The sequence below is a fragment of the Botryllus schlosseri genome, chromosome 1 (genome assembly GCF_051294905.1).
Source record: "Botryllus schlosseri isolate E-star chromosome 1, Bs_hap1, whole genome shotgun sequence".
Taxonomy (NCBI): Eukaryota; Metazoa; Chordata; class Ascidiacea; order Stolidobranchia; family Styelidae; genus Botryllus; species Botryllus schlosseri.
Window position 1 is genome coordinate 19,264,043 of NC_137236.1, and position 13,984 is coordinate 19,278,026.

The 13,984-nt window shown below is 40.6% G+C and overlaps 1 protein-coding gene across 4 annotated transcripts; it reads right to left on the minus strand.

Moving 5' to 3' along the window:
• Positions 1–138: 138 nt before the first annotated feature.
• LOC145444498 (uncharacterized) lies at positions 139–12,566 on the minus strand. Of its 4 annotated transcripts, XM_080322500.1 has the most exons (5): positions 5,387–12,566; positions 4,633–4,743; positions 4,207–4,393; positions 3,909–3,977; positions 139–898 (listed from the first exon to the last, which is right to left on the minus strand). In XM_080322500.1, exon 1 carries the CDS (start codon positions 11,393–11,395, stop codon positions 9,803–9,805), a length of 1,593 nt encoding a protein of 530 aa, XP_080178626.1. In that variant the 5' UTR covers positions 11,396–12,566; the 3' UTR covers positions 139–898; positions 3,909–3,977; positions 4,207–4,393; positions 4,633–4,743; positions 5,387–9,802. The 4 variants fall into 4 exon arrangements, with proteins under 4 accessions (XP_080178626.1, XP_080178621.1, XP_080178625.1 ...); XM_080322495.1 differs by having other exon boundaries at positions 4,633–12,566; XM_080322499.1 differs by having other exon boundaries at positions 3,909–4,004; positions 4,633–12,566.
• Positions 12,567–13,984: the final 1,418 nt, after the last annotated feature.

Consider the following 13,984-nt stretch of genomic DNA (forward strand, 5'->3'; position numbering starts at 1 on the left):
GGTGTATTGAACTGATAAAATTGCTAATAAACCAATGTTGATGATGATGATAGGCCATATCGTCACCTCCAGTCAAATTCCTTAAGTTTGACGAAGCAATAAATGTCTGTCTGTTTGTTCCTACGACGTACAATACAATACATTCAGAAGTTCTATATTATTTTTATCCGATCAAGACGCACAATGTACAATGCAAGCGCCATCCACAATGCGATGTAATGATCGTATAGTAGGATGTCGGTACCATTAAGTGTGGTCCATCAAACGAACACCAAATTCGGTCCAAGAGTGTAGCCACTAGCGAGAAAAAAAGATTCGGGGAGGGGCAAATTTTTGATGAAATGATAGACCCCCTTGCAGATATGGAAAATATAGTAAAAAACGAGAGTCGTGTGCCTTTATTGGATGATTAACACATCTTCTGGGAGTCTATATACATATTTTTCAAGTTAAGTTAGGTCATAGTATTATTATATTAAAAATAAGTGTACTATTAACATAGCCTTCATGAAGGCCAACATACTGACCCTTGTGTCAAACAAGCATTCAAGTATCTAGCATCAAGAAACTAATATGACACAAAAGTATAGGACGCAAAATTATTGGCGAAAAGCTCACATCAGCATAGACGTCGTTATAACGAAAACGGCTATGATGCCATAACACCTCGACCTTGGATCTGGCACGTTTCACGGTAGCGTACGCTCGATTACCAATCTAACCCCGCACAGATAAGATATTTATATAAGGTAAAGGTATAGTCATTGGTCAGGGCTTGGTCGTAAGCCAAATAATTGGCGTGCTTCTAGGTCGCAAAAATTCGCAGTTGTCCATTCTTCGAGTCGTTATAGTTGGTGGTGCTCACGTGTTTCGATCCCGGGATGAATAGCGCTTCCACCTGTCATAGAACACACCGTGGACGATATTTAACGGCGCAGGGATGTCATTGGAATTTTTCGTCTATCTTTTTATAGATGTTGATGTCTTAAATTTTCTGACCGGAAAGGTCGGTAATGTGATGTCTAGGCGTATCAGGCAATTATCTAAAATTGAGTACTTACTCGGGTGATTCGATTTCGAGTTGAGTATCAAAGTCATGACTGGGATAAGTTGAGTCATGAGTCAGTAGCCAAAACTCAGGGATATCTAGAACTAGATATCCCTGCCAAAACTCACCTGATTTTATCCACTACTACGATTACCGGACCACGACCTAACATATCGATCTCGCCTCTCGCCATATGTCCCCTCATTTTGTCGTTTGCCTTTTATATTCTCTGCTTTACTTTTCATTCAGTGTGCATGCCTCTTCTCTACTTCGCCTAGGCCCTAGGCCAACGTGGGTGTCTGATTTCAAAGACTACTCCAAGTCGTTTCGACACCTTCCTATCTTTTCATTGTATCGCAGTTTTGTGGTGTTTTGAAATGATGAAAATATTAATACTAAGCCTCGAATCGAGTATTTGAGTGTCAAGTCGGGTCGAGTCACCACTCCAAACTGACTTGATTTGAGTCACTACAAGGGCTGGGCAAAACCTGGGCTTCGATTCAAGACTGCATGTCATTGTTGAAAAGCTCAACCAAAATCAAGTCACGATTTTTAAATCACTTGACTCGAATCAGTAACCCACACTGACTTCATTTGGGTCACTACCATTGCTGGCCGAGATCGAGTACTCGGGTGATTCGAATTAGGTGTTGGAATATTTGACTCGATTCGCCTTCTGGAATGACTTTATTCGACCTAAGTCATTACCCTAAACTGGCTTGACTTCGTCTACTAGGACTGGACATATCATGTAACGGGATGATTTCATTGCGAGTCGATTCGAGCATCACCTATTGTGGCAGTGGAGACAGTAACGGTGCAGAAAGTATTATCTAATTGGTGGTCAAAGGGAATACATACATTCCAGTCACGCTTGATCAGAAGTAATCTTGCATTTCTCGATTAGGATTTGCATACTTAATCCAGTCCTAGTCGGCAGAGATGAGCATTTGAGCATGGACTTGGATTATTGATTTTCTGAAGCCGTGAAATTTCGGATTTACAGTTTTGAAGACTTGAATCACTAGGTTAGCTGTTGAATTATAATCTAAAATATGCTACAGGATTTTGATTTTGAAATTTTAAATCTCCTCATCTCCAGTGCTCAGTGACAAATGTCTTCTACATTTCCGGCAAAGATATCTTTACATTCAAGCGGCAAAAATTACCTTCGCATGTAAAATATGCATACGTTCATAGCTTATTGTTTCCGACAGAAGCATCGCGTCACTGCAACGCTCAACGTAGGCTATATCCAGCACCGTAACTGCCGCACCCCAAACCCCCCAATTGGGGGGGGCCCGAGCTCGAAGGGGGCCCAAAATTATTTCGTGAATTAGCATAAATCATAGAGTATTTTTTGAAAATTTATGCAATTTTTTCAAAATTTTTCGCGCTGCGCGCGATTTCATGTAGCCGTTTCTCTATATTATAGGGTATTGGGCCATTACCGCGCCACGACCAATCATGACATACAATCAAGTTTTAGGCCATATAACATGCGACTCCAAGAAGTGTGCCAGAACGATCGGCAGCGAGAAAAGCTTGGCCGAAAAGGTCTATGCCCTTATGCAGACCGAAGACCTCGTTATATAGGCTATACAAAATGCCTATAGGTTTAATTGTCCATAGGCGCCTAAATGACTGGCACCGAATGTTCCTGTCTTTGCAATCTGAACCTCACAAGACAAATACCATCCCGCTGGGAAAAATTTTATTCCAGTGAAGAAATACCAATTTGAAATCGTGTGCGTCTCTTAGTTTAGAAGCCTGCGTTTGGGCGATTCTATATTTTTTGATATAGCAGAGTGGAAGTCACGAATTAACATCATGTAACGAAGTCATATCAACGGGTCCGTCCGCCCGAAGATGTTTATTCATTATTTACGGGCCCTCCCGTTTTCAAGACACTTCACTCAGCTCTACCGGTAAATCTAATTACGTGAGTAGAGAGGACAATAAATTGATAGCATACTATATATGCAATCGCCGATCTGATTGACCGATTTTATCATAAATTACCGAAAATTTTCGCGCCTCGCGCTGGCTCACAATGCAGTACAGATAATTTCGTGACAAACGCGAACAACGTGATGGGGGGGGGGTCGTTTTATCACCCTATGAGAGCCCAAGACCCACGTTTTTGGGGGCCTGACGAGGTGCTGATTCGTTCCTGCCAACGGGTATACGCCCGAAGATGTTTAATTATTATTGAGTGGTCCTACCTTTTCAAACACACCTCAATCAGCTCTACCGGCAAATCTGGTTACGTGAGCAGAGAGAAGATAAAAATTGATAACAATATGTGCAATTCCCGATCATGCTGACCGATGAAATCATGAATTCTAGAAATTTTGCGCGCTTCGCGCGTTTAGGCGACAAAAGCCCCCCAGAAGTTAGGACTATAACCCTATGGGGGGCCCAAGACCAAAGTTTTGGGGGGGGCCTGACGAAGTGCTGTTACGGGCCTGGCTATATCATAAAGTGACAGTCACGCCATAGCCCAATTTACCACTTCTTCCTGAATAGTAAGGGCGTTTTTTCATCGATTTCAGAATTGTGAGCTACCATGTCACTGTTCAGCTTCTCCTCCCTAGATACCCCAATATCTCGGAACCACAGAACCTCGAGCAACTTTTTAAATGAATTTTGCATGTCGTCGAAACTATATTGCCATTGCATTGACCTCACTATTTACGAAGCTTTAAATTATCAGTAAGCACACGCAGAGCAATGGCCTTGCTCTAAAGCAGTTGTTTCCAACCTTTTCCGGAAGGGAAACCGGAAGGGTAGCGGTATCAGTGACCAAATGTGGAACCGCCACAAGGGAAAGGTTAAATGAAAACAGTCAGCGACTGACCTTGCCTGAAACGATCCTGTTTGTTCGATGCTTGAGTGATCAGCTGAGAGTCCAGGAGCAAACATTCACCTGTTTTGCGAAGCCGAAATCGGCCAACTGTTACAACAGGACACAATTAGCACCGACAATGGGACATCGGATGGGGTTCATCACCCAGTCATAAGCACGCCATGCCAAGCCGGAACCAGACGTCACCATTATTTCATGTGGGTCACCTATTCCAGCATTACTCAGTGAAGCAGTATTATCTGTATACCTACTACTTAAATTTCCATCGTTCTGAAGAAAAAATACTAACCAGCTCCCGCCTATGCAAAATCTGTGATAATATCTTCCAAATCAAGTTTTGAACGTAGTTGATAGCGATCAACATTTATGGTAGAATGTGAATGCGACTTTTCCATACTGCTCTTTAAGAAACTCCTCTCACAGCTCGAAATTGAAACAGCAATGGTTTCAAACACGGACACGTTTCATTTTCAAGTCTAAATTAACACTTGTATAAATTGATAAATTGAAACTGTCATTCAAATCGTTACAATTATTAAGAACTTAAGCAATTAGCTTATGATTATACATCTATGTGAAATGTGCATCCTCATTTCGCCACCCCCCGCCCAGCCTGCTGCCTCTGGCGCAGCTCTGTTCAGAGTTTGGAAATCATTGGTGTAACGTAGATACACCTGACAGAGGAGTCCAAGTCAAGAAACAGCCTCTTAGTTACCTCGATACAATCTTTCTGTTAATAAGAACAGGCTGGTCCACGGAATAGGATGGCTACCCGACGTCCATCTCGTAGGTCAGCACCCTCAACACCCACTGCCTTGCTGTAGACCTGGAAGAAAGAAGGGTGTTAAGTTTCAGCCTAAAAAATCTCTTATTTGGAGTACTGTCGGCGCAGCACCCAAGTGAGCGCAGATTTGGGTGATGATATGCGCAAGACATAGTGCAAGCAGGGGCTGGTGACAATTTCAACAAGAGGTTAAGGTTGATGCTTTAAAAACGGCTATCAATATAGGTTTTGAGGCCTTACTTCAAATGATAGCTGGTTCCAGATAATCGGGAAGTCGAGAGTGCCACAGAGCGTCCAGATGGGACCTTTCACCATTTTCGAGACTGAAATTGGTCATATGCGGCAGAAACCATAATTAGTCATTCGATATTGATTAAATAAATCCCCGATGTGTCAAACAACATCCCGTAAAAATGCCCGTGAAAAAAAAGACGTGAAAGTACAAACTTTGTGCTTGTGACGAATAACATGATATATAATTCTACTTCTTCAGTGCAAACATTGACAATTTTGATCACCACCTCAGACAATAAAATGTTAAAATACATTTGAAAAGTATTGGATCACTCACGATTGTTGTATGGGAGTCAGGGATGGTTGTCTGGCATTTTAAAAATCAATTGCGCGTAGTGTCAGCAAGCAAGCAATGAGAGGTAGACCTGTTAATGCGTCACATCAATTTTACCCTCAAAACAACAGGTTACATCGTTTCTGTCCTCTTCCCCAATGTGTCCTGACGGCCCCATCGTACAATAATTTGGTCATGGGAATTTCAAGATTGGGTGGGTTAGTACACCTATCTCTAACCAACACTGCATTGAAAAAGAGAAGAACATGAAAGCCAGAAGAGCATTTTTAGGGACCAAATCGAAATCAGTCACATTACAGGGGCAAGTGTTGTACAAAAAAATCCATGGAGCTAAATACAAAACACACAACAAAACGATTGGTTGCGCGTGACAATGACCGGCTAGCTAGCTACCAAACAATTCTATACTGTGTTAGTGTCTGTGGTCGAGTTCTTACTTTGAAATATTCATTTGTTGGTTGCGGCGAAATTAATTCGAAACGAAGACCAAAGCTTCTTGTACACATGTCAATATGAATTCGAAGATCAAACCTTCTTACGAATTTCACACCAATATGAATATGAAGATGGTATGTTTAAGTACGATTTTCTAGTACAGGGGTGTCAAACTTAACTTGCGTCACCGACCGGATTCAAACATTCAGATCGCTCGCAGACCGAACCAGTCAAATGATCGAAAAATGTTACATCAAAATCCATGGGATCAATGCCCCTGATTTTATTCATTTATCAAGGCTATAAGCATAATAATCAGAGGTGGTCAAACTAGTCAAGAAAGCTACTCAAGTAGAAGTAGAAGTAGCGATGAACATATCTACGACAGTACGAGTAGAAGTACTTCTTCCATAAGCCACCTAAAACTTCTTGAAGTAGAAGTAGAATTGACCGAATATAAATCTACTCAAGTAAGTAACTAGTTTTGAAAACAATCCTAATTCGTTCGTACGAACTGTCAAAAGCTGCAAATTGAGCTATGCAGAAAGTTCAGACAAGCTTGATTCGTATTGATGCATCCCAGGAGGTATCAATTTTCTACAGAATAAGCATTCTTGCGCATCATGGGATGCAAATTATAGTATTGATATGAAAATGCGATACTAACCCTTTGTTTACTAGGAGACCCCGTTTTACCGAATATCATGACATGGCGCCCTACCCCATATTAAAAGGCCCCAAGTTTAGGCGAAGAGCAATACGGAGAAGTTGTATCGGATACGATTTCAACACTTTTCGCGATTAGTATACGTTAATAACAAATATTGTGGATCGTAAAATTTATATATAGTGTAGCTTTATTTTCGGAAAATAGAGGCATCACTACACTTGCTTTTACACTTCATGTATGTTCTGCAGACAAAAGAAATGAAAGTAATTAGAGCTCAAAGAATGATAGTGGGAATTGAAAGTGAAATACAAATTCACTTTTAAAAAGCGGGAAATATATTTCATGTCTTTTGTACATAAAGCTTCAAAGATGATCTGCTAAAACAGATGTAACGTTCCAAAAAGCCATATTTTCCAGATTAGCAGGACACGTCATGGGCTGCTAGATAACGATAGGATAGGTGCGAAACCGTAGTTTCAAACGTAATGGTGGGCCATATTTACTGTGACGAAATATTTGATATGGGCGACAATAATGCGGTGTGAGCGGAACCATTAAACGATTAGCAATCCTTAATTATATTCACTGATACTTTCATGAAAACATATTTAACACTCCCTAACTACTGTGCGTAAAGCGCAACAAAATTTATGGGCTTTACTTGACTTTTATGGATAATAAATGTTCGTACTCGGTGAAAACAGCCCCGAAATTCGTCAGGCTATAGTTCGTATTGGGGGATTAAACTACTTCTACTTGACAAACTGAAATTAGCGAGAAGTAAGTAAGTAGATCACAAAATATTATGAAGTAGAAGTAGAGGAAAACTACTTGAGTACTTAGAAAAAGTAGAAGTACTTCGTTACTGACCACCTCTTAATAATTGCCTACATCATAACACCGATCATCGGATTCTATTCTATCAACACCTGCATTCGCAAACAATGGAATCAAGATAATGGCCGTTTGAATATGGATATATTTACTGCTACAACACAGGCTTTAACGACGATATACGTTGGAATTTTGCTATGATTGCTTTGCTTTAATCCAGTGGTTCCCAACCTTTCTAGACTCATCGCCCCCTTAAACAGCTCAAAAAAAATTTTTGCCCCCCAAAATCTACACGGGAAATTTATACATCTAACTCTCTGATCCAGTGACTTCAAAAACTGTTTCTGATTGTGGCACACTTGAAAAAGTTGCACTAAATTGCACGATGATTACACTCATTTAACGAATATATACGACTGGAACAAGGTTGTATGGTAGATAAACACACACGGATGTCGATGTCAATTGCAAGCAGTCTCTCTCATTTACATATATAAAGTTCAGTCAAAACAGAAAAGGCTAAGCAAGTAGCAACAAGACTTTGATTTCTTCTACACCTATCATTGAATACGATTGGAAAAGTCAGCAAAACTCGTCTATTTTTCACAGAAACAGAATTAACAAAAAAGAGCGTTATCTAAATCAGTGACTCGTTCTTCTGCAGAATAATCGCTTGATTCATTGCTTCCGCATGGATCAACTACGCATTCAAGATTTTAACAGCAAATCATGTGAAGTAATGCTGCCATGCAATTGATTTTTTGTTATGATTTAATTCATCGGTAGCGTGAAACACGCTAAAGACTTTTTCGGGTTATACCGGCGCAATTATGACGCTGCAATTGCGCTACTTATCGGCCATGCCACATGATTGGTTTTATAGCAATGGTTACAAGACCTCATGAAACAGCAATTGAAAATGCTCCGTTTACCTTGTCCGTTTTTTTCTCAAAATCAAAGCAAAATATCGCGGCACACCAGAAAATGCGTGACGGCACACAGTTTGGGTGAGTATCACTGCTAAGGTTGTTATTGAATTGACTGAAAAAAACTTCAATTTTTTGGAGAGGGTGACAACGTTGTCAACTGCGTGCGGCAGTCACAGAATGAGTCGTTTGTCACGTGAATTTTTTGGCGGTGTCTGGTTGCCTTTTCAATTGAGTATATATCACTGGACCTTTCAACATTCCCGCCCACCCCCCCCCCAAAAAAATTTTTTATCCCATCACTCAAAATTGCCCCCTGGGGAAGGGGAGGAGCGTTGGGAACCACTGTTTTATTCATTATCTAGCAATAGCCCAGGGTATGGGCTGAGGGGAAAGCAAGAAAATAACCGGTAAGCGAAGGCGTTTAAATTTGGTTCGTTATTCATTATATTGCTATTCCGGTTTCTCTGGAGGCCATAGAGCTGTCGAGTCCTAAGCTACAAACGAGTGCAACCACAGATATTTGAATAAAATATTGTGTAACAGTTATATTTCCCCCTGCATATGCCGACTTCTGTGAATAACTAATTTTTGGTCCATTTTCCCATAAAACTGTGTGTTGGAAATTCGACTGATCACGCAAGCGATTATATCTTGCGCACATGGCCTGTTGCATATGTGATTGTTCAAGCCTGTCGTTGACGCGATGAATTAGCGGGGAATGCCGCGCGAGCGTTCTGCAATAAATGACCTCATTTTGCTCGTGTACTACCGGCAGACATGGCAGGAAATCGCGTGCTGTACAAACAACTGTTAATTAGCAACACGCTTCTCGCTAATTGGCAGCACAGCACACTGATAATACAAAGTACTAGGCACGATGGCTGAAAGTGTTGTGCGATTGCAAACAAATATGGAGAAAGGTGTGATTTCAAGTTTTTTTATCGAGATTTCTTTCAAGGCTTGTTGTACCCATGTATAATACGAGCCCACTATTTTAGGGGAAAAATCGGTAAAGTTTCACACATTATACATGGTAAATAACGGTGTGGCTAACACACCAACCCTTGAGTCAAACAAAAAATTTTACTGGGTAGCATCGAGTAACTTATAAAACACAAAAGTATAGGATGCAAAATTATTTATCAAAAGCACACATCAGAATGGATGTTCCATTAAAGAAAACGGTTATTGTCCCAACACATCAACCTTGGATCTGGCATGGCTCGATTACCAAGCTGACTCTGCATAGCCTAGATAATTTGTACAGGTATAGTCCTTGGTACGGGCGTGGTCGAAAGCAAAATCATTGGCGTGCTTCTAGGTCACATGAATTTGCAGTTGCTTCTTTTTCGAGTCGGTGAAGTTGGTGGTGCTCACGACATGACTCGGGATTATTAGCACTTCCACCTGTCAGAAAAAACACCATTATCGATATTTAACGGCGCAGGGATGTCAGTGGCAAATTATGTGTATCAGATTAATGGTGTTAACACCCACATGAAGAGCCATGTGTTGCTTGAGGCTGCACTTCCACGCGAAATCTTTCCCACAGACAACGCATTTATGATTCTTCACTCCAGCATGCTTAATGTATATCCTATCCATGTGTGTCTTGAGTGGACCAGCTCGAGTAAATCCTTTCCCTCAAACATCACATTTATAGCTTTTGATACCTGAATGTGTGGACAGGTGGGATTTGAGGCTATCCTTTCTTGCAAAATCTTTTCCGCAAATATCACATCGATGGCATTTTACACCAATATGAATAGCCGTGTGTTTTTTCAGAATGTCCTTACGCACAAATTCTTTACCACACACATCACATTTATGGCTTTTGACACCAAAATGAATAGCCACGTGCCTCTTCAGGGTATGCTTTTGCAAAAATTCACCACACACCTCACATTGATGACGCTTGACGCCAGCATGTACACGAAGATGGGCTTTCAATCCCGCTTTCAAAATAAATTTTTTCCCACAAACACCACAGCTATGATTCATGACTCCTGCATGCCCAATAACATGCGCCCTCAGCTGATACTTCCCAGCAAATTCTTTTCCACAAATGCTACAACATTGATTTTTGACACGTAAATGCCCATTCATATGATCCTTGATATACCTCCTAGAAAACTGTTTCCCACAAATTTCACATGCATGATTTTTGAAACCAAGATGCACATCCATATGACGATTCATACCGCTATTTGTTGTGAATTGTTTCCCACATATATCACATTCGTGTCTCTTTAGACCAAGATGAGCATTGATGTGATAATCGAGGCCCTCCTTCGAGAGGAATCCTTTACCACAAACATCACATTTATACCAGACGCCAGAATGTGTGACCAGGTGTCTCGTGAGGCGATCCTTACTTGCAAATTTTTTTCTACAGATATCACATGCATGGCTTTTTACACCGATGTGATTAGCCATGTGTCTCCTCAGGGTGCCCTTAACCATAAATTCTTTACCACATACATCGCATTTATGGCTTTTGTCATCAAAGTGAATAGCAACATGTGTCGTCAGGGCACCCTTTTGCCCGAATTCTTTACCACACACATCGCATTTATGACTTTTTTCATTAAAGTGAATAGCAACATGCGTCTTCAGGGTGTCCTTTCGCCCGAATTCTTTACCACACACATTACATTCATGGATTTTTACACCAGCATGAATAGCCATGTGTACGTTGAGGCCACTATGACGTGTGAATACTTTCCCACAAATATCACATTTATGGCACCTAACACCAGTATGTTTAACTAGGTGTTTCTCGAGGTCAGACTTCCACATGAATTTTTTTTCACAGACAGCACATGCATGGCTTTTGATACCAGTATGAATATCAAGATGCCTCTCCAAGTGACATTTAAAAGTAAATTCTTTCCCACAAACATCACAGCTATGATCCTTGACACTTGCATGCCTAGCCAGGTGATCCTTCAGTTGGTTCTTTTGAGCGAATTCCTTCCCAAAAACATCACAGTTATGATTCTTGACACCAGATAGCATACTGATTAGGGTCTTGTTGTGACTCTGTTGCGTGGATTCTTCTCTACAAACACCAGCCGGAATATCAAGGTGCTTCATGTCAGATTTTGACATAAATCCCTTATCACAAACTTCACATTCATGCCTTTTGACAGCAGCATGCATATGTGTAGCCATATCTAGTGGTATGTAGCATAGAACTCCAGAAAAGAAAGTATCATATTGCATTGTTGATAACATAGCCACAAGCCTAGCTCATATATTAGTGAGACCTACATTGTCAACAAAAATTTCAAGATATTGACCATCACTTTATCCTATATTTAACCTCATTGATAGTACACTACATGGTTGTAACCAAGTCACAAGGCTCCGAGTCATAAGTCAATCTCACTTTTATAGTCTTATTCGATTCAAGTCGAGTCATTTTCAATTCACCACCGAGTCAAATCCTAGTCCAAGTCAGCCAGCAGAAGTTTAATCCGAGTCATGGTATTATGACTCGAGTCCGGGTCATTGTGTTGACTGCTCAGTTTCCAGTTGAAGTCTTCTTTAAAACCAATTTTTATAACTCTATTAGGTGATATCGAATGGTTCTCACTTGAAGCAGTTTCTAGTCGCATTTTCAAGTATCAATAGACCAAATCCCAATAGTGTGGTTACTTCACTATTCTTCAAAATTACAATGAAATGTCGGTCTTGGTCGTCTAGAGTCTCGATGTCGGGTCATATGACTTGGTTCGAGTCATGTGCAATGACGTCGGTCGAGTCATTTCCGTATTTCGAGAAAATGACTCAAGCTAAATCTAGTCATCAGAAAATCGTGAGTGGAGTCATGACTCGAGTCATTACAACTCGGGTACACTTCCTGCAGCGGAACCTGAGGCGTAGCCCAGTAACGTGGAGAGGGGGATTGGGATCGCCGCATATCCCCCGTTCCGAGCTTGAGTCATCAGAAAATCGTGAGTCAAGTTGAGTCATAACTCGAGACATTACAACCCAGATACACTCCCTGCAGCGGAACCTGGCGCGTAGCCCAGTGGCGTGGACAGGGAGTGATTGGGATGGCCGAACATCCCACGTTCCGAGCTTTTCAAATCTCAAATCTAGCGCTAACATTTCTAGGCGTAATCGCTGACTCATGATTGATTCGCGATCAGCGTTCCCACTGAACAGTGAATCAAAGATATCCCTTTTCTCCAATTATTCTCTCATCTGTCACAACGAGAGTATGATGCCTATCATTTCACAACACACGGGGATATCTCACCATTTCTCGTTTCAAATAAGTTGCTCTGCTTGATATCTTAGCATATTATAGAAATCAAATGTCCAAAGCAGAATCTATCATGTATCGATGCAATTTTCGATTTGGTTGTGTCAGTAAAGACTGCCTGCCTTTTATTTAGGGTTTTAGTATCTCTTGTCCGTTTTCACACACGTAGCCAGCAATAAGTACAATTGGACGAATCGCGGGTTACTTTTCAAATTTCGTAGGAGCTACGATTCAATCAGTACAACAATGATCGCTCTATCATGGGCGACTGGCATAGTTTCCCCAAAAGAAATATTGTTTTATCAAAGAAATACAAACACACAATAATTTTATTATCATCGCTTTCATTCCATTGGGCACGATACCTGAATACACTTTTCAGCGACTAAAGAATCGATCTTGGGGTTAGCTAGACAGGGTACTAGCTGGAAAACTGTCATCGTGTAAAGCTTGATCATGTGGGGAAAACTCAAGTCGTTTTTTAGGCGTCTCGGTCTTGGCAGTGTCTGGGTCAATGCACGTCAAAGGCAAAATGATAACTCAAATCAGCTAATTCTTACTCCATAGAATGCTGTTTCCACTGCGGAAGCCGTATCAGCTAGTGAGGAGCAGAGTTGGATCAATTACATTATTTCAGTTCAATTACAATTATAATTACTTTCATGCATGTTTCAATTACATTACAATTGCAATTACTCCATGCTAAAAATATCAAATTACAATTACAATTACAATTACCGTACTCCTTGCATGCTTCAATTACATTACAATTACAATTGCTGCTGTTGAACATGTAATTCAATAATCATAAATTCAACCATGCTCCTTGACAACCGTAACGTTGTATTTAACAACAATTCAAGTCTAGTTCAGATTGTGTAGTAATAAATGCGTTTATGTGCGTACATAGTATGATATGTAAGACGTCATTGTAACGTAATATAAGCGTGTTTTGTATGCTCAGTAATTATGGCTCACGTAACTGGAAATGTAAAATGTTATTTACCTAATTTTTTATGGGTTAGGATTAAGGATAGGGTGCAGTATGTCGTTGAAAAAAGAATTATAATATATGCACATGTTGGATTTGCGTATATAGTATATAATTAAAGAAATAATATTATTTTTATCGAGGGACGTAGGAATTAGGATGAGGAGTAAAAACAAAACAGTGCTTTGTCAGATAGGCGTTATATAATATCAAGTGGTCTGGTTAGTTAGCCAGACGAAGTAACGATGCAGCATCGTGATCTGAAATCGTATTGTAGATTGCCAACCCACGGATAGATGCGCAAGATGTGAGTCGCGGATGAATGCACCGACAAACGTACTGCAGAGCCGGCTAAAAGCAGCAAACTTTGTAGTCCCAGAGCTGGCGATCTAAGCGTCCAAATTAGATGTATCGGGTCTTTATCGTAAGCTATTGATGCACTAATTCCTAAAATACAAGTTAAAATCTCGTCAGGGCAATGTAACTGCTCCAAAATAGCCGTTTAAGGCCGACTGTTCCGAAAAGTGAGAGCGCCGCAGCAGCATGACCACAACAATGACCA

Coding starts and splice junctions, on each gene's coding strand:
- LOC145444498 (XM_080322500.1), bottom strand. CDS start 11,395: ATGTTATCAACAATGCAATATGATACTTTCTTTTCTGGAGTTCTATGC.